We start from the raw sequence: 21799 nt of genomic DNA on the forward strand, positions 1-21799 counted from the left end.
AACTTACAAGGACAAGCTTCAGGGTAGCCAGCCCACTCTGGAGAAACTCCTTGGGAAAAATCCGAAGATGAACAAAAATCAAGTGCAGGGTTCCAAGGGAGCCCATCACCATAAAAATAAATGATGAAGATCGTCTCCTGGAATTGCAGAGGAATGGGGAGCAAAGTGAAAGAAGAAGCAACAAGAAGTCTTATAAGAAGAGAAGCCCCAGACATTCTTCTGATCCAGGAGACCAAAATGGAGGACAAGGAGTTTCTCCAAATCAGTAAAAAAATTTGGAAAGGAAGCAGCGGACATGCAGTTTCAGCACGAGGAGCCTCTGGGGGGCGGAGCTCCCTCTGGAACCCTCTCAAGTATAGGCTAGTCACCGAGTTGCACAACACCCACTGGCTGTTTTTGAAGCTCCAGCCTTTGGACTCAAGGGAGGCAGTAAGCCTTTTCAATGTCTATGTTCCAACAAATATAGGGGAGAAAAGAGAGTGTTGGGACTCCATCAGACAACTGTCGGAGTCAGAAAATCTGGGAAACATCATTGTCGCAGGGGATTTAAACCTTACCATGCGCATGGAGGAAAAGCGAGGAGGAACAATCATAAGGGATCCTGCAAGGGAATGGGTGGAAGACTTCATGCAGGACTGGGATCTGCTCGACATCCCTCCAGAAAATGGTAAGTACACCTGGTCTAACAAAAGAATAGGTCCTGGTCATATTGCTACTAGACTTGATAGATGCTTGGTGCAGAGTTCCTTTCTTCTGCTGGGCTTAGAATCCAGATTGCATATCCTCCCATGTAGCGCTTCTGATCATAAGCCCATTTTGCTTGAGATGTCGGGCCACAAAGATCTTGGTCCCATCCCCTTCAGATTCAACCCTCTTTGGGTCAAGGAACCAGAGTTCCTGAAGCTGGTTCAAGACTGCTAGATTTTGCCAGTAAAAGGTTCCCCTTTCTTCATTTGGGAAGAAAAGCTTAGAAGATTGAAAGCGGTCCTCAAAACTTGGGCCAAATCCCTTCCCTCCCCTGCAAAAGAGAGAAAGCAGGCCCAGGATAACCTCGCCCACCACCATGCTCAAAGTGAAGATGCAGAAATCACTAAAGAAGTTCTAGACAAGGAAGCTGAGCTCCAGCAAATCTTCCATAAAGCCTGCCTTTCGGAGGAGGAGCAATGGAGACAGAAGTCTAGGAGTTTATGGCTTAAAGCAGGAGACAGAAATTCTACCTTCTTCCACAAACAAGCTCAAGCCAGAAAGAGATTCAATTCTATTATAGAAATTAAAGATGACAGCTCAACTAACAAAGACTTCGATGGCATAAAGAGAGCAGCTTTCAATCATTTTCAAAATCTGTATAGAGAAGAGGGAGTGACGAACCCTAACTCTAAATTCTTGGAGGCGATTCCTCCTAGGATCTCTCCCTCAATGAATCAATAGCTCGAGGCGAAGATCTCTATACAAGAAATAAAAGATGCTCTCTCCGACATGGAGCCGGACAAAGCCCCGGGCCTAGATGGCTTCACTGCAAGATTCCTTCAAACCTGCTGGCAGATTGTGGAGAAAGACCTCTATAAAATGGTTTTGAAATCCCAAACTTGTTAGAAAATTAGGGGCAACACCAATTCAGCCTTCCTTGCCCTCATTCCCAAGGAAAAGGGTGCTAAAGAATTCAATCGGTTCCGCCCCATCTCTCTTTGTAATATTGGATAAAAACTGATCACAAAGGTCATTGCCAATAGACTAAAAGGCATACTTCCAGCCATCATACCGGAGAACCAAGGCGGATTTGTTCAAGGGAGACAGCTTGCTGACAATTTCATCTTGGTTCAAGAGGCGATCCACTCGAGCCAGCTTCGCAAAGAGAAAGGTATGGTAATTAAATTAGATTTAGCTAATGCTTTTGATCGGGTCAGACTTAGCTTTCTTTGGGAGGTCCTGAAAAAATTCGGCTTTGGAATGGGTTTTCTAAAATGGACTCGGGCTTGTATTGCTGACCCTTGGATCGCCCCTCTTGTGAATGGGAGAGCAGCTGGTTTCTTTAAAGCCTCAAGGGGGCTTAGGCAGGGTTGCCCCCTCTCTCCGCTCCTCTTCGTTCTTCATGTTTCTGTCCTGAGTTTCTACCTGGATCAGAAACTGGTTGACCAAGAGATCCTGGGGCTCAATATAGCAAGAGGTGTTAAAAATGTCAATCACACCTTGTTCGCGGATGATACCCTCTTATTAGGGGCTGCCTCCGCCAGATCTGCTTCAAGTTTCAAGGAGGTCCTGGACGACTACAGTGAAGCTACAGACAGCAGCTTAAACAGGGGTAAGTGTAAAATCTTTTGTTGGAATATCTCGACTTCCATCCTTACAATCATTTCAAGAATATTGGGCTTTACTGCTTCCCTCAACTGGTCCTCCTTTACATATTTGGGCCTCCCCATCTTTCGTAAATTGGCTTACAGCAGAGATTGGGTCCCTCTGTTGGACAAATTTAAGGCCAAAATCCAAGCTTGGGGGTTTTCATGGCTAAATCTCGCTGGCAAAACTGTCCTCATCAAATCCGTTCTCTGTAGCCTACCCATTTTTCAATTCTCTGTAATTCTAGCCCCTTCAGGCATCATAAAAAAAATGGAAGCCTTCATTCGCAAGTTCTTCTGGAAATGGGGCAATCATAATGACAGGAAAATCCCATTGATAAGTTGGGAGAAAATTTGCAAGCCTCAGAGCAAAGGAGGCCTTACTTTCAAGGATCTTAGCCTCCAAAATATAGCCATGGGTGCCAAGATCTTCTGGAGAGCCAATGGATCACATCCAGGCTGGGCGTAAAGAGCTCTTTGGAGGAAATACTTCAGGGGAAAGAGAAAGAGATGCTTGAACGCCCCTCTACCCACCACAGGTTCGCAGCTGATCAAACTTTGCCAAAAAGCAGTTCCTTTAATCAGAGACAGAGCATATTGGATTCCAGGAAATGGTAAAGATTGCAAGATATGGGAAGATAGAATTATGATGCATCCACCCTTATCATCTCACAGCTCTCTACAATCGTTGCGCTTGTGGTTGGACAATAGAGGCTGCAATACACTTAGGGACATCTCGCAGTGGGAAGGCAGATCATGGTTGCGCTGGAGTCTCCCACCCGTCCCTCCTGAGCTGTCTCAAGCTCGCGATCAGCTCCTTGCACTGTTAAACGGGATGGCGCCTCTGCGCTTGGGTAAGAAGGACGCCCGAGGATGGGGAGCCGCCCCAGGGATGTACACGGTGGCACAAGGCTACAAGAGTCTGTAGGATCGACCTCATGTCCCCCCTAACCCAGCGGTATGGAACGGGATCTGGAACATTAAATCTATGCCCAAGGTCGACTCCTTTTGCTGGCTGTTATGCCACAGAGCGATATTAACAGCTGACAGATTGCAGAAGAAAGGCTTTCAAGGCCCCTCCCGCTGCCAATTATGTTGTGACAATGAGGATAACGCTCAACATATCATGCTGGACTGTAAATATTCAAGAGAAATTTGGCAAGGACTTTTGAGTTTCTGGAAACCTGAATTCACTCTGCCCATGACTATACCTGACCTCTTTGCAAATTGGCGGAATTACTACCCTGAAACTCTCCCAAAAAATGAAAGATTCAGAGCAGCATGGCTCTCCCTATCGAAATTCGCTTGTTGGCAGATCTGGCTCGAACGCAACAGAAGAGTCTTCAGGGATGAAAGTCTTAGCTCATAGGTTATTATCATTAGAACAAAATGCCTTTGGAAAGAAAGTCTTGGGGATTATCTGGCAGAGCTGAATCGGAGTCAACATGACTTAGATTGGGGTGCCTTGATGGGCCTCCATTTCTCAGGCGAAATTAGGCACCACAAGGCCACAAAAGAATGGAAATTCAGGGGGAAGGAGAATGAACTATCGGATTTGCTTCTCAGGCAATCCAAATTTTCTTTGTTCTTCTACGGAGCAGCGAAAGGCAATCCTAGATTGGCTGGGGCAGGAGGAATTATAAAACATAAAGAGGGCATAACAGTGGCAAAGTTCGCTTGGGGATTAGGGCAGTCAACCAGCATGCAAGCTAAAGCCTTGGAACTTCTGCAAGGCCTTAAGCAAGCAAAGGCTATGGGTCTCTCAGAAGTCAGCATTATAGGAGACTCTCAAGCCATCATCAAAGTCTTAGTAGAGGATTCCTCTCTTGTAGACATCAGCCTGGCAAGAATCATTTCAAGAATCAGAATATTGATGAAATCTTTCCGGACTACAACTTTACTCCATGTCTTGAGAGAAAATAATAAAAACGCTGATATAGAAGCCAACAGGGCAGTTCCTCTTTCCGCTGGCTGTCTCTTGGCAGACGAAATTGAGAGCTGGGAATCCATTCCATAACGATTGTCATGTTTTTCTATATTTTGCTGAATCAGTTTGTTTGTCTATTTAAGATAGGGAAAATAACAGAGATAGAATTGATAGTCTGGAATAAATTTCGTGGGTACCCAGGATTTGGGACCTCTGATCAGCTAGTGGAAGAAAAGTTTAAGGGCTATGCCCGATCAAATGTAACTGGTGAAAGGCATTTTGGCCAAAGATCAATATAATCCCATACCCATTCTTGTTAAAAATAAATAAACAAATTGAGAAGAAATCGCACTGAACCTCTGGTCTAAATTTTAGATCTTTTCACGCTATATTTGCAGAGATATGATTTGAGGAAGTTGGTCTTTTTGCAGACTCCTAAATTACATTCCAAACAGGTGACCTGGAGAAAATCGTCATAACTTTCTCTCTGAGCATCGGATTGAAATTTCGTAAGAAGGTACAGAAAGAGGACGGACTGTAGTTTCTTGTATATATTTTTCAAAGCCAAAGGTCAAAACAGTGACACGTGGCACGTCATAAAAGTTCGCTCTACTGAACCAGTCTATAATCAAGTCACTGTGGGAGATTTGGCATAACTCTTCTTTGGAGAATCCAATTTGGATCAGACTGGTGGCATTGGAAAGAGGACACAGAGGGCTACTGTAGATCGCAATTTCAGAACTTAAAGATCTGAAAGTACAGAGTTACAATCATTTCAAGATCGAGCTCCTAAAATCAAGAAAAAGCAAGATGAAGAAGTTTGATGGCAAAGATCCGGTAAATTGGATACTTCAGATGGAGCAATATTTTGATCTACATGGTGTACCGTTGTTACAAAAGGTATGTATTGCATCTTCATATTTAGAACCGGGTCAATTTTTATGGTATAAAGAGCTTTGTTCTCGTAAACAAATTGTTACGTGGTCAATTTTCACGGAGGAAATGATAACACATTATGAGGATACAAAGAGAAACACCTTTTTTAGAGCAACACCACAACAATTGGAAAGAGTAAAAGGGCTTTGTTACATAGTGGAAAGTAAAGTTATGGCAACAAGTAAGTCTACCCCTCACAACTATAAAGATGGAAGTGTTGTTTCTCCTAGTCTTCAACAACCTACAAGGGTTACACCACAACAATTGGAAGAAAAAAGAGAAAAAGGGCTTTGTTACAATTGTGATAGCAAATGCACTAAAGGTCATAAGTGTGTTGAGAAGAAATTATTTTACATAGAGTATGAAGAGGAGGAAGAAAAGGATCAAGAAACATCAAAAGAAGAGGACATATGCCAAGACTCAACCCCAGAGAAAGAAGAAATGAATCAGACCATCTCTTGTAAAGCATTGGCAAGAATTACCTCTCCTCAAACTCTCAAGATAGAAGGACATATCAAGAAGAAAAAGGTGCAAGAAGTGAAAGATCGCATCGAGATAGAAGAAATGAATCCAACCATATCTTGTAATTCATTGGTCGGAATTACCACTGCTCAAACTATTAAGATAGAAGGGCATATCAAGAAAAAAAATGCTCAAGAAGTGAAAGATCACATCGAGCATCAAGAAATGAATCCGACCATATCTTGTAAAGGATTGGAAGAAATTACCACTCCTCAAACTCTAAAGGTAGAAGGGCATATCAAGAAGAAAAAAGTTCAAGCAATGAAAGATCACATCGAGCATCAACAACAAGTTCTCCAACTCTTAAATGATAATGCCATTTTGGTGCAAAATCGAATGAAACAACAGGTAGATCAACATCATAGTGAAAAATGTTTTGATGTAAGTGATTGGGTATTTTCACTACTACATCTCAAGCAAGCTATATATGAGAAGGAAATGTGGTCAATATTATATGCACTTAAGAAATGGCGACCTTACCCAATGGGAAGACACTTCAAGGTAGAAATGAATCATGATAGTCTTAAATACCTTTTAAAACAACTATTATCTTTAGAAGAACAAAAAAAATGGGTCACAAATATGTTGGGTTATGACTTTGACATCATCTATAGAAAAGGGAAGCAAAATTTTGTTGCAGATGCCCTCTCAAGAAAGGATGACGACGTGGAAGCATTGTTTTGTGCTATTTCTATTATCCATCCAGATTGGATAAACGAAGCAAGGGATGAATAGAAGAAGGATGAAGAAGTATTGCCACTCATTCAAAAGTTGCAAAAGATCCCTATTCAAACAATATTGCCAAAACTTGAAAAGGAAAGAAAAATCATATTGGAACCTATAGCAGTCACAGAAACAAGAACCCGACAACAACGAAATCGATCAATTTTAGAGTATCTCATCAAGTGGAAGAACTTACTCGCTGAAGATTCCACATGGGAGGACAAGAATTTTATATAGAAACATCAAGGACTACTCAAGCGTTGAGGACAACACTTTTTAAAGGAGAGGGGCATGTTAGCCCCTATACTACTAGTGTAACCCCTTATTGTTATTGGTACAACCCCCTTATTATATTGATGTACCCATTTAGTGCCCATATTGTTACTATTGTGCCCCATAGAAGCCCACTATTGTTATTATTGTGCCCTTACATTACTATTGTTATGTCGGCTCTAATTATATTATGACCCCTTAGACTCCTATATATAGAAAGGAGGTCTTTTCATTTGTATCATCCAAGAATTGTTCATTTATGTAATGTAAAGGAGGTTGCTCCCTTGAAGAGGCTGAATTCTAAGGCGTTGATCTATCCATTCTATCTTTTTTTGAGCTGGTTTCATAACAAAGGCATTCAACTTGAACCCGATTCTGTACCTCTAGAATGTTCTGCATGCAACACTTCTACCAAGTGTGGTTGCTCCAACAACTCGAAACAAAAAACTCCCCACTGACTTCTATGTTGGGCTAGAAACATACTCTGATGTTGAAGCTCTACCTGCTGCTGACAAGTGCTCCCTCTCTGACCTCTGAGCTACTACAACACTCCATGCATCTCGCACCTATTGCACACCTCTCTATGCCATCCTGCACCGGTGCAACACTCCTGTGCCTATCGCATTGTTGCAGCCTGCTAGCTCTACACAGTCCTGGAACTCCTGCACTGTAGCTCTCTCTGTTGCTCCATCCGCATCTATCTCTACCCAATCAGTCAATCCTACTACTCCTCGTCGGGGCTCCTGTAACAAAGTCGAATCAAAGAAGTTGTGTACCTCAAGGATCCTGCCCCTCCTCCTTAAGACGATCACTCCACATCGCCCCACCTCCGACCTGGAGGTATGGCTGCATGCAATCCCTCTGCCCACCTGACTCGAAGTTTCCTCCTACTTGAGGTCTCTGCATGAGTAGATGTCTCTACTCGATCTCCTCTCAGCTTCTCTAGTTGTGGCTGCTCCACAACCTCCTGAAGTTGTTTCACTAATCGTGGCTCCTCCACAATCGTCTGAGACTTCTTATGGCACTGCATGTTGAGAGGTAATGTACTCTCCCTCTCAACCACCAAGTCTCCATCAGTTGTCTTGTTGTTCAAGGCTTTGCATGCATCTTGATCCTCAAGAGCATACAGGTTCTTGACCCATGAACCGATCTGCTACACCTGTCTAGTGATGATGTGTCTAAGGAAAACCTTTCCCTTACTGAAGACTACATCATAGCCTTTGTCTTCCAGCATCGCGATCGACACCAAGTTTCTCTTCAGTCCCTGTACATACTTGACATTGGTCAAGGTAATTCGAGCTCCATGCTCCCTCTAAAAAACAACTGTGCCTACACCTGAGACACTATACTTTTCATCATTACCCATCGTTATGAGTATCTGGAGATCTTTCTCCTCCAAGGTACTAAACAAACTCTTGTTGCCGATCATGTGGAAATAAGCTCCATTCTCAAGAAACCAACCACTACCCACCATGGATGAAACCATGGATGCGAAGAGTGTGAAATCCAACTCGAACTGTGAGGCCAAAGCTTCACCTTCAGATCCTTCCCTGGATCCCTTCTTGGATTTCCTCAGTGGACAATTTGTAGTAAAATGGCCCACCTCATGACAACAAAAGCATCGTACTTTCGATTTGTCAAACTTCTTCCCACCATGGGAAGAACTCGAATTGGAAAGATAATCCTTCTCCTTCCCCTTCTTCACCTTACTCGCTAAGGCACAGTTTTCTTCATCCTCCATGGATGAAGAACCATCTCTGGTGCTTCTTCTTATCTCCTCCTACATCAAATCCGACCAAAGTCATTGCCAATCTGGCACTTTCTCTCTTCCATTAACAGACTCCTGGTAGCTATGCCAACTCTTAGGAAGACTGAGGAGTGCAAGATTCACCATGTCATCATCAGCTATCACGATCTCTACACTTCCAAGCTCATCCCTGCATGTGGTGAGCTTGTTCAGATACGTAGAGATCATGTCGCCCTTTTCACACTTGATCTTTCGAAGCTTGTCTTTCAGTGCCAGCTTCCTCTGATCACTGCTATTCTAGTATAGACCTTTCAACGTTTTCCACATTGAAAACAGTGTCTCCTTCCCATGGAGACTCAAGACTATGTGATCTCGAACTCCCTCCAGAAGGATTCTCCTTGCTCTAGCCACACATTTCTTCCATTCAACCAATTCAACAGCACCAGTGGGCTTGGGGACTTCTTGATCAATGAAGTCCTTTAGACCGTTATCCTCTAGTATTGCTTCCATGCGATCCTTCCAAGCTATATAATTTGAACTGCCATCAAGGGCATATTCGAGTGTTAAACCATTGAACGCCATAGTTGAAATAGAGATGTGATAAGAACTCGATTTTTATATTCAAGAATCACAAACTTCACACTTCTCCATTCTTGTATATTGTTCTTCCTTGATCACCTATGCTCTGATACCATGTAGAAATTCGCACCTGTAGATCACTTGATAATGCAATATACTAAAGCAAAATACTTGATCTACTTCTACAAAAAATTTAGCAGAAGCTTAATCGAACATGAGCAATATCAATTGAACACATATAACTGATAAGAAGGAATCAATCACACATAACACAGAAGAAATATCCAGGGGAAAGCACCAGCCTAAAACCCCATCTCTATATTATCATACAAGTGGAAATATAACTAGTATTACAAAAAGAATCAGCTCAAAAGCTATCATGCTCTCTCTACAATCCTCTGCTGCTCATAGACAATCAAATGCCTCTATCCAACCTCTAGCCTACCCTCCAAGCCTCCTATTTCTTTACGCAATTTTGATTGGGGTCCAATGCAGCCACTTGTGTGAATTGGCCTCTTTACACACTCACTAACCTCTGATCCAACTACGCGGTCCTGAAGGAGATAAATCATCATCATGGATGAGCTTCATTTATAGGAAAAATATTCATCCAACTGATAGTACACTGTCCCTTCTTTGATCTCAACTGGGTCCCCGTCTGAACTGACATGCATGAGTTATTCATGAGAGAATCTTCAGTTATCTAAAGTGCAGCAGTTATATGCAAGCATGCATTAACTAACTAAACTTACTTAATTTAAACAAACTGTTTAAATCAATTATAGCTAGACTTGACTCAGTTAACTGAGCCAACTAATTACTACTCAAATTAGAACTCATCCTTATCTCTTTAACTTATGGATAAATTCCTCAATTAATAGAGAAACTGTTGCATGTCCTCATATAGACTTCATGTTTGATTTTTCACAACTAATTAACTCATGGTGAATTAATTAATTTATTTTCAAACAGTTGTTAAGTTTAAATTCGAATTTTACTTCCTACTTTTAGTCCAGGGACTGACTAAAATAGTAATGCATCATGAACTGTTAAAAATAGAATGCTATTTTTAGCACTTCCAATTTTCATTCCCTGTTGCCCAATCCAGCACTGGTACCCAAACTGCTATTTTTAGCATTTCTTGTTGCCATTTTCAACAACATCAAAAGGAGTAGTTGTACCAAAAGCATAAGAGTCATGAAGTTCCAAATGATTTACTTTTGAGCTCTAAAACCAGATTCGTCCAAAACAAGCCACATGTCTGAATCCCACGAATCTGACACGATTCGATAGGAATTCGAATCCAAAATGGGACATGACGTGTCCTAACGAGACACGATCAAATCTCGGTCGTGTCCCGATTTTGGGATTCGAATCCCAAAAAAAATGAAACCCACAGCATACAAACAACATTGTTCTTTTCACTATTTACCATTTCTCTCATTCGTTTTCGCAAATAGTGAGCTGGGGGCAAGGAGCTAAGGGTTTGGAGCAAGGGTTCGGAGAGGAATTGGAGCACATATGGGAATTTGTATAGTGTGAAGAAGAGCAGGCTTGAGCAGTTCAAAGCAGAGACAAGGTATATGTGCACACCAACCTTCATCTTATTTACAGGCAAAGGGAAGAGTGGTTGAGGGAAAAGACAAAGATGTGGGATGTCTTTCCTGATGATATGGGTCTGGACAGCAATGTTGAGTTGGCATTGGCCAACATGGATCTCAATAATAAAGTGCTAGGGCCTGTTAGATTTGATGACTGTGATATTTTAGAGGGGTCATCCTCCACACCAGCAAATGCAGAGGCGACTATGGATACAGGGGAGGAGGAGGATGCAGAGGAGAGCAGTGGTGACCATGATGATGAGAACATTGATGCTAATTATGATGATGACTATGAGGAATGATGACTCATGAGTCATTGACTACCTATTGCCTTGAGGCTTGTATACTTATAGTTGTTTTATATTTTCTATTTCTATTTGCCATTGGCATTGCACTACCTATGTAACACATTTTGATTTGATGACTTAATGAGAAAACTACACCTGTCAGTGTCTTTTTCTTACTATCTTGTAAGTTGTCTTTCATTTATGAATCATGATTTATGTGACATGTATTTGAATTTTGTATGTACTATGCATGCTATAATGTTACTAAACTTACTTTGTAAACAATAAAACTAACATCTAGATGAAGATCTATGTTTGAAATCAAAAAATTTGTAACATTAATGAGAATTTGTGTAAGAAATATCTAATTTTTAATATATATATATATATATATATAATGAATCCTACGTGACCTATTCCGGGGGGTCAACGTGTTCGAATTCGACACTCGAATCCCCGTATCCTACAAATCCCAAATCCTCGTGTTAGGTTACTTAGCTTTTGAGATATCGTTTTATTTTGTAATTTTGTAATAGCTTTTAAGTGTTTTAAAATAACTTAGTAGTCAAGAAAAAGTTTAAAGTAGTTGACAATTTTCATAATTGTCACCCAATGTAATTTTTTCTTTAAAAGAAAACAAAGGGACCAAGAGAGGTGTTCCGATTTTTGGCCTAGAGATAAGAATTTTGTTGTGTAATGTGAAAATTCTTTCTTGGAGAATTAACAAAATTTTCAAGTGATTCCACATGTGTGTTGGCTATGGCTTGTGTCTTATCTCTCTGTATCTCTTTCGCTGCAATTTTCTCCGATTGAAAGTGTGTAATGAAGTCGTTGGTTCTTTTCTTAAACAAATTTACTAATGCTGTCAAAAGAAGGCAGAGAGTACATGTAAAATCTTTATTCAAAGAAGCCTTAATAAGTGCTCCACATTTTCATAAATTCATTTCTCATTCCATAGTTTCTCCAAAGGTTTTAGATAAAGGATTACCAAATCTTCACGGTATTAATATTTTGATACTTGGTTTCAACAAGAATTCGGCCAGCCAATCAATTGCTATGTGCATCAAACGAATACCTCATTACTGTATACGCAAGAGTGCCAAATATGTGTGCTAAGAACGTTACAAAATTGAATTTCTCTTATCCTCGCTACCACGTATAAATATAAACACACTCAACAGCTATGCAATGTCAACAGAGGGTCAATATGATAGATGAGAAAGGTTTCTTACCTCAACCAGCAATTCCACTCCAATTTCCATCATACCAGGCCTCATCTAACGGGCATCTAATTCAATAAGCTTGAAGTAAGGGACCTAGAAGTTCTGTAAATTTAGCTTATAGATTATCATATAGTGTCGTGTGAGAGTTAAACAATGGCAACCCATTAGACCATGATGTGTTTAGCTTTGGCATGAGACGGTTTGTTGCATCACTAGTTTACGCCTATGCGTTAGCATAGTGGTCATATACATTAGTCGATGTTGAGTTTTAATAGTTCCACGCGCTGCAATAATACATTATGTGATAGGTTAACACATTATTGGACTACAACAGGTATCAATGGAAACCAATCTAAGAAACTGGTATACCACCATTACCATGTGTTCCAACGGAACTCTCTTTACTACCAGCAAGTTTTTATGCAGTAGTTAGGACATACATCAGCTCTGGTGTAAGGAAACAGTGATGCAACGGATGATATAGCAACCAATTAAATGACTCAAACTATTGCAGACCGACAATGCTCTAGCACTAAGACAATTTCTCTCCCAGAACTAAGATACATCACCACAATGTCATAATTCACATAATAGTTACTAAAATGTATGGGGTATGAATCATTAAGATTCCGTAAGCAACAAGCACCAGGTTATCAGCTTTGAAGTAGGGAAATCATGTAAATACTATACATGAAGCCTTTTGAAGCATCAGTTCACGATCTTGATACCTGGTGGCCCAAATTTATACATCTTGTACCATATCAATGTCAAGGAGGTCTGTATATTGTTTACTCCAACAATACCTAATCTTAAAACATTTGACTGGGCAAGACATTACAGTTTGACATTCATTAGTCTGTTTCTTTAATTAACAATAATGCCTAAATACACAGCACTGCAGTTTTGTACCCTTGCACAGATAATTAATAAAACTTCAGCGAGATGTGAATTAGAGTGGGCATTGGGATCAAGTTCCAAAATCTCATTCCAACCACTGACAAACTGTTCAAATATACAATTGTCACCCCCCTAGCGAAAGAAGCATGTCCCAATGACTGGACCACCAAATACACTAGGGATTCCAAAGGTCTTTGCCACCTCCACCCTTCTGACTTAAGATATTTAATTGCAGGCTTACTCGGGGATTTCAAAGGTAACTTCCTCCACCCATAAGCCCGTGAGGGTTTCTAGAGATAAATATTCTCCACCCTCACTTGATTTAGGAATTCCAAAGGTCTTTTCCACCTCCACCCTTATGGCTTAAAAGTTTAGTTATGGGCTTACTCAAGGATTCCAAAGGTAACTTCCTCCACCCATCATCCCATGAGGGGTTCCAGAGATAAATATTCTCCACCCTTGCTTGGTTTAGGGTTTCTAGAGGTCCTTCCCACCTTCACCCTTTTGGCTAAAAAATTCAGTTGCGGGCTTACTCAGGGATTCCGGAGGTAACTTCCTCCACCCATCAGCACGAGGGGTTCCAGAGATAAATATTCTCCAACCCTCACTTGATTTATTGATCCCAATTGTAGCTACATTCGATGGAAGATAAGGATTCCAATTCTATTGTACAATGTTATGAGACATGAAAGTTATTCTAGGTGTACCACACCTGCTGGAAAGCGACCAAGCCATCAGACATGGCTGCAAGCTTCCGGCCCTCTGGAAATTCAGACCGACCAAGCAATAGCTATTATCTAACTATTCTAAGTACAGAGAGGACATGTTTATAAGGAACTTGCCTTCTAAAGGTTGAGATCAAACAAGTCAATAACCTCGTTAATAGGTCACACTGCATACAAAAGGTATGAAAACCCCACCACCCATTTTATTTGTGAGGTATTAGAAAGTAGTGTCAAGAAGGGAGTCACATTCAGGTCTAGTTTCAGAAACACGTTAGTACCATTGCCTTATACCCTAGAATCCAGATTCTAGAAAGAACCAGTGATAGCCTAAAGCAGTAAACATCAAGGGTGCAGTTCATTAACTGATTAACATGACAGGGGCTCACCTCTGTTGCTGCAGCGTTGACACTACGCAGGTTTACCCTGTATGTCCCACAATTTCTAGGATCGTGCTTCTCCCTCCTTGCAACAATGCCCTTCGGGTTGTTCTTGAAATACCTTTCTTACTCTCTCCACTATGTTCTTCTTGCTTGTTTCTCCCTTCGCTGCGCTCCCATTTTCTCGTTTTTACTTCCATGTCCCCTTGTTCAACTCCCTCTTTTTCTACTATCCGACTGCTGACCCAGGTTAGTTATAGTCCAACCTCTCTGGAACAACAGAAATTTTGCACACGTCCCTCCTAGCCTGGTCATTGTTGATCAGCCTTGTAGGTCAATCAGTGTTGTGCCATTTGGCCTCTACCATCTGTCTTCTTCTCAGAACTGGTTCTAGAGCTAACAGATTGTGAGAGAAGAAAAAAAGTTGATCAGCTACATGCCAATTACTCCAGTAGGTGTTCTAAGTTTCATGGCTACAAGAGTCAACCAGAGGGAGGAAAAGAACGCGCCTTTGTTTTATACGATTTGTCTGTTTAACGTTTTACCCATCTTTTGTTTATTAGTATAATCTTCTATTTAGGTTAAGGTAAGAGCATTCCACTAGACAGGTAAGGGTACTATCATAAGTTAACACAATTCGACCTTAGCTAGCGACCTTTCTTTTCAAACAATCTAAGGTTATAGATTAATTACTCTTCATAAACATCAATATGTATCACAATACCAAACTAAAGTCCTCAATAGCCCAGTGTGTATACCTCTTTTAAAATTTACAATAACCACACGGCACACAAATATATTTATATAAACTCAAAAGTCTAAAATAACTAATGTAGAAATTTACAATAGCCATTTAAGGTTTATAAAAGCCATGCCTTTTTACATTATTTCCAAATAACAATTACACATTAAATCATATTTACATATAGGTATATGAATAGGTACATTTATTATCTTCAACATGTATACATGAGTAATTAGGTAAGTACTTACACTGACCGTACAAGTGCGAGGTGGCCAGGACAATATTTACATTATATACAAGAATGTGCCATGACCAGAACCTTACCACGATATGTACATATATTGCAAGATGATCGAGGTCATTACAGATGGCTACATGATCCCTGCTCTAAAAATAAACTATTGAGGGGTTTAAACAGAGTATAGCTTACAGCCACACTTGATAGCCAGTCAGAATCAATTAAGCCATACATTACATATACGAGAAGAGAGACTAGGCATGTAAAGCAAGAAAACGCATTCCGGGTGGATCTCTCCACTGAAATTTTTATATCGCAACATATGTAGGCAAATTAAACCATCAAATGTTACATGGCACAATCATATTAAATGAAGCCAGCTACATTGGATTCTTGGAATACTAAATTTTCCTTAAAGGTGGATCATTTAAATTCAATCCAATACCAAGAGGCAGAAATTCTGGTCAATATGTGGGCAAATGTATTTTCTTGGATATATAAACTACTATATGAACTCTTCTATGCAGAATGTCAAATGAAATGATACGACTTTTGAAATTATAATGCTTCTATGTACCGAAATTACGACGATGCCACAGACCAATACAATGATCAATGATCATATCATCACAACAAAACCCTTGAAGCACTAGAATTACGTTATGGTATAGGGTTTGTGGTTTATTCATGAAGATTGCATTTATAATCCGATACACTATCTATGCTGTGTGGCAAATTTATTTCCAAACAATTGCAAGAATACTTGTTGGCTGTATGTGCTATTCTAAACATGAATAAAAAAGATGTTTTGAAGACAGACAATGTCGGAATACAGGCTAGCTACACATTTTGTGTAGTGTCAGAAGGGATTGATTTGTTGCAGTTTTTTGGAAGTAAACCATGTTGAGTAATTTTAAATTTAGCTTAAAAATCTTTGTAAGGTATTGTGTGAGTCTTAAGGTCAGTAAGCTGGTGGATATGTTGCATTTTTGGTTTAATCCCCAAGTCGATGCTTACAAGTCTAAGGGAATTGTACTTAAGCAACCAATATAACAACAAATTAAAATAGCATCCAACAGCAGAGTATACAATTGCAATATAAAAACGAATTAGTACAGAAAATAACATCCAACAGCAGAGTATACAATTCCGTTTTGAAGCTGGGTATAATTTTGGCACTTGATGGGAACAGAGTAATGAACCCGATGTCCAATGTTCAGAATATGCAGGTTCGTATGAATCAGAATTTAACGAATTTGAATCCTGATTCCTAAAAGTCTTCACACGAAATGGAGTAGAAACTATTTAACACATCCATCATAAGACACTGATTTTGTGCTTGGTGCAACTTACATCCCTTTGGGTGAATAAAGGAAAAAAGTTGTTTTAATAACTTCAAACATCTTTAAACATTGTAAACATCATAAAGCACTTTATAGAAGAGATGAGCATTCACTATCATATGATAAACAATTAAAATAAAAAGGGGGGATTTCAAAAAACTTTGAGTACAAATCAATAAATGGAAAATTTTAGATCTTTGGGTAAATAAAGAATTATCTCCAAGTTTCACGCACATGGACTGGAGGGATTTGCAGAGAGTAGGTCTTTACCTATAAACTACAGTTTGAAGATATGCTGAACAACCATATTGATTTTACTCCCAAGAAATATGTTCATGTTCCCTGTGCAGATTCCAACTTGCGAAGAAAATAATTTTCCTTCCTTGAGATGTGTGAACTCCAAAGTCGTGACAACAATTGTGAAAATTGTTACTTATTTTACAAGCAAACATTTGCTTACTGCTTAACAAGCTGATTATCCAGTAATTATGGACATATATGACCTTATCCAACCGCTCCTGTACTGGCTCTCCTGTATGCTCGTGGGGAGCTACCTTTACTACATGAAACAATGTCTTCCATTTATTCTACAATGCAAACTAGGCAAACACCATGCTTAAGTAGCAGTTTAAAAATTAGTGGTAAATAATAGTGTTATTTTTGAAATCAATGTCCTCTTTCACTTTACTAGCTATTTGGATTTTTTCACATACATTGTTATCCAACTATATTTATCAATTGAATATTTGGAAACATGGAAAAATCAAAATTTGTAAAATATGAAAGTATCAGATATAACCACTCTGTAAACAAGGGAAAACACACACAAAAACTACTTATTTATACCAAAAAAACATACAAGCCAGACCACCCTAGCTAGAATGAAGGCATGACAGATTGATGACAAACTCTAAGAAAACATCTGCCTAATGTGAGGAAATAAAGAGAAATAAAAACAAAAAAGGCCATTTTTTATGAGTTTCAATTGTTATGTAAAGAGAAATTTCCTTATGAATCTTAAATCACCTTGCTGATATTGGAAACAAATTTCCGCAAAGAGAAGAGATGTGTTCAGTTTGCTTTGCCAACTGCAGTTGAATTCCAGTCTCTTAGATCCCGAATAGAGCCTTGAAGTGTTTACCTGACTTCATTTACTAGCATTGTCACTGCAGTAAAAAAATCCTTTTTTATTGCTCATATTTTGCTCCCTGCACCCAAGGAAGCCCTCCAAAAAATTGGTTAAGCGTAAAAGGCACATCCCTTGAATGAACACAAAAGGAAAGCAAAGGCATAGATAAAAAATGTATTTGGGCTTCTTATGTTGAGCTTAAACTCATCTCAACAAAATTACATGATATATTAATCTTATTACAAGACAGTCATAGCCAGAGTTTGGAACATTGGCAGTTAAAGCAGAGACGCGATTCTGATTTCTACCTGAAGATTTAATTACATTTAAAAATCCTCAACAACATGGCAGTTTGCAAGAAAGATATGCATGTCACGATAACCAGCCCAAGTGATAATAGTCTATATTATCAGCAAATTTCAAGATAATCACCAAAAACAATATAAAAATGGTCTTGCTGCAGTCTCCAACAAATACTCATTCTCAGCATCACACTATGCTACTTTTATAATGGGTATCACATTGTTAAACAGGGGTTCTAATTTCTAACGATTTTTGTGTATTCTCCAATGAAACATTTCTATTAGCTTCCCAGCAGTTCATCTCATGCTGAATTTGGGACATATTGTCAAATTAGTTGGGGTCAATTAATAGAAAGAATCTCATCTAAAATATCACAAGGAGATGAATTCAAATTCCTAAATGATAGAAAACTTATAGATGGTTGTATGCCAAGATAAGTGGTTCTGGCAAAACCAATCAAACCATAAAACTACTAGAAAAAGATATGCACTAGAAGAAGTGACTAAAGCAAGGTTGATTCATCTTGTAAAATTAGTACCAAATCAGAAGAATGATCTTGTTTCAGTCTTCTGTAAACGATTAGTCAGTAAAATGATACAGCTACTTTCACATGGGAGCTATAGTTTCTCTGAGATTCTCAACATGAAAGAATTAATCGCAGTCACATCCAGTCTGATCCAAGATGAGTCAAACGCATCGTGCGTGTAATTAACACCAAGCTCCTTTGCTACAGTGCGGAAGGCAAGCCCAAACCGATTAGCATGTTGAGCTCCAAGCCTGGGCCTGTTGGCCACACCAACCACCAAAATCATTTTGGTGCCAGGAATAAGAGATGCACATATCATAGGTTTCATTTTTGCACCTTTTTCTCTCAAAGCATCCATAAGAAAATAACAAAACTTTATAAGAGCCTGAGGATAAGCTAACAGCTCTGTGTCTGCTCCATCCTCAAGTTTCACCCATCTGAAACCTCGAGCACTCTTTATAAATCCATTTCTCGTTATTGCCAGGCTGCCCTGCCGCTGAGTAGCACGCTGAACCTTGATGGCAAGTTGCATCCCCTTTTGCAATTCATCCAGACCATTTAAGGACAGTGCAGAATATGCATTCCAAAACTGTTCTGCCCAAGAATCTTTGGCGTTTGTCCAAGATTCTAGCAAAGCTGTAACACCATACACAACATCTGCTGCAGAGACCTTTGAGCTATATCCATGAAGCCTTTGAAAGCTTCTGTAGTAAAACTCATTGAGGCCATATTCTGGCAAAAACCTCTCAAACTCCTCCTTCATTCTTCGCTTCATATCATTGCTCATGTATTGAAATTTCTGTTGGCATTCGACAAGAGCAATGCCCATCCTCGCCAAAAGAAGCTTTAATTTCTTCAATCCATTGTCACTCCAAGTCTTCAATTTTGTGGCAACATAAGAGGAGCACAACATCGAATCAAAAAGAGTCCACTCTCTCAACAGCATGAGGCGTGGTTCATCTTCATAGGAAATTCTAGACACGTCAGGAACTCTAACCTTGGTGCCATCCTTAAGTGTTACCGATGTGATCATTTCTAAATTCCCTGCACTATTTACATGTTGCTCAAGTTCCATCACCCCAGCCTGGTACCTCTCATTTGTGAGCCTCTCGTGAACAAACTGATCAGTCAAAGATACGCATGCTAACCAAAGCAATTCATTGGTGTTCTTGTGCAGAGCATGGGCTGTATCAAACAGCAAGCACCCAGAAGGCCTGCCATGATATGTGCCTAATCTGTAATACTCTGCCTTCAACTTTTTTACAGCTTTCATTGGATCCACATCATTATCTTCGCCATCCAACCTTCTCTTCTTTCTTCTCCTGGCTTCTTCATCGTCACTATCACTATCACTGTCATCACTGTCGGACTCTATCATTATTTCATCATCACTATCCAAATCCATTACATTTGCCAATTCAGTAACATCAAAATCATAAGCTATGTCAGCCTGATTCTCATCTTCACGGGTATAGAGTACGCAGACCTGCTGATTCTGGGCACTCAAATTGTGCAGGTGAATCGGGCGATGACTGTCTACAACAAAAACCTGTACCTTAGGACCCAACTTTAACAACCTCCTCAAATCCTTAGAGCATCCCCAATTGATCAGCAGCACAGTCAGGGCCCTGTCATCTGACTGGAGATTACGACCGGCAACTCCATCCATATCACCAAAGCCAGAGACTGGATAGCATGAATACCTTAGAGAATCAGAAGCCAGAATGTGAGTGGCTATCTTAAGTGCACAAAGTGAGTCAGTGTCAGTTGCTGATGGAAAAATCAATACAGGAGAAGAGGAGGAAGCGTTCGCAGCATTCCGCAAGCGAGTGTAAAAGCTCACTACACTGTACTCTCTCACCATGATTTTCTCCAAAGCTTCCGATAAATGGCTGTATTTGATTTTCTGCCATCCACCAGTGTCTCAATAACTTTACCTTCGACGCCTTCTCCAGAGATACTAGAACCCAAACGAAAGCAGGCAGGATCTTGCTTCTAAACATAGCCTCCCAAAGTATATTTGTGTGGATAATGCCCCAACATACCGTTTACAAATTGCAAGGCCTATTCCGGTGAATATATCTTTAGGGTTTCCGCAACTCCAAACCCTCCAAACCCCATGTTAAGGAAATAAGCCTTCAGTTCATCACCTTCATGCTTAAGTACCATATTGAACCAAATGGGTTCTTTTTACTTCAACACACAGCCAAAATGCCTTCGCTATTAAATCCAAAATTCGTTGGACCTCTTTTACAAATCATTTTAACTAATCTGCGCAGATCTGCAAAGCGGATCTAAGCCCTTCACAGGCACTAATCTCTGTCACGATATTTAGCCTGCAGACAACTAAAACCCTGGCGAGAAATCCTCAACTCGCGTCTCACAGCAAGACTAAAGGTCTTCTTGAGGCATCATCACCTCCTTAGTGCCCAAGCTCTTGACAGTCCCACAGTTCACAACTCCAGAACTTTTCTCATTCCATGGCTTGCCTTCAAACCAAACGAGAGCATAAATCTGAAAATTAATTTTAATCCAAGTTCAGGAACCCACAAAAAAGCTTACCTGTATCCGAGAAATCAGAGAAACGAAGTCTTCACAGTGGATTCGAGACCATTTCTTCAGATTGAAACTCTGGAGCACCATGAACACAGGGTGTTAAGTGGGTTCAAGGATTCCAACTTTGTAATTTCGTGGAGCAGCGATCATGGAGGAATGTATTGTGTCGAAGGCATCTAAGAGTATAACTGAATTTAGGTGTATTTCACTGAGAACTGACATGTGAATTTTGAAATTTAAAATGGAAGGTACAAATGGGAGGGAATGGAGAGCATCAGTCAAATTTTGAAATTCCAATCAGCCCCGTCATTCACCAACTTCAAAATCTATTTACTTCTTTTTTTTACAATAAATATTTCTGACTTGACTTGTAAACAAACGTGACTTTTAGACCAGGTCGTATGTTCATGGAGAAAATGGCGGGGCATATTTGTATTTGTGTTACAGAAAAGACTGTGTATACTTTTGGGGACATATTAAATGCCGAGCATATGTGTATTTGTGTTACAGATAACACTATATATACCTTTGGGTTTTGGATCTGGTGTGTAAAGTTGGAATTTAGAAACAAATTTACTCGTCAAATTCGTATTTGTGGGTAAAAATAGATAGGGAGAGATACTTTGGTTATCAAATTCCATTTTTAATGGTATTTAGATAATTTGAGTAGGTTTATCTTAATTATTTTTATTTCAGTTTTATATATAAGTTTTGAAATAATAAATAGTATATATATGAAAAATAATAAAATAAAATATATATTTGAAAAAAAATTGTGAGTTTGGTAAGATTATATCTTCATCATGTCT

General features: G+C 39.7%; 2 protein-coding genes across 2 annotated transcripts; one reads left to right on the plus strand and one right to left on the minus strand.

The window, feature by feature from the left end:
* Positions 1-237: 237 nt before the first annotated feature.
* LOC149245542 (uncharacterized) lies at positions 238-1428 on the plus strand. The gene is made up of 2 exons (XM_089439218.1): positions 238-667; positions 932-1428. The coding sequence occupies exons 1-2, from the start codon at positions 238-240 to the stop codon at positions 1426-1428; spliced, it is 927 nt and encodes a 308-aa protein (XP_089295344.1).
* Positions 1429-16915: 15487 nt separating this feature from the next.
* On the minus strand, positions 16916-21438 carry LOC149245543 (cell division control protein 45 homolog). The gene is made up of 3 exons (XM_089457800.1): positions 18447-21438; positions 17503-17684; positions 16916-17063 (listed from the first exon to the last, which is right to left on the minus strand). The coding sequence occupies exon 1, from the start codon at positions 20296-20298 to the stop codon at positions 18526-18528; it is 1773 nt and encodes a 590-aa protein (XP_089313926.1). The 5' UTR covers positions 20299-21438; the 3' UTR covers positions 16916-17063; positions 17503-17684; positions 18447-18525.
* Positions 21439-21799: the final 361 nt, after the last annotated feature.

The sequence above is a fragment of the Pinus tabuliformis genome, chromosome 7, assembly GCF_031772625.1.
Source record: "Pinus tabuliformis cultivar Carrire ecotype Pingquan chromosome 7, CPIR1, whole genome shotgun sequence".
Lineage (NCBI taxonomy): Eukaryota > Viridiplantae > Streptophyta > Pinopsida > Pinales > Pinaceae > Pinus > Pinus tabuliformis.

Excerpts from the sequence above, each read along its gene's own strand:
- LOC149245542 (XM_089439218.1), top strand. The coding sequence starts at position 238 with ATGGAGGACAAGGAGTTTCTCCAAATCAGTAAAAAAATTTGGAAAGGA. Across the intron at positions 668-931 it reads CGACATCCCTCCAGAAAATG|TAAAAGGTTCCCCTTTCTTC; the intron begins GTAAGTACACCT and ends AGATTTTGCCAG.
- LOC149245543 (XM_089457800.1), bottom strand. The coding sequence starts at position 20,298 with ATGGTGAGAGAGTACAGTGTAGTGAGCTTTTACACTCGCTTGCGGAAT.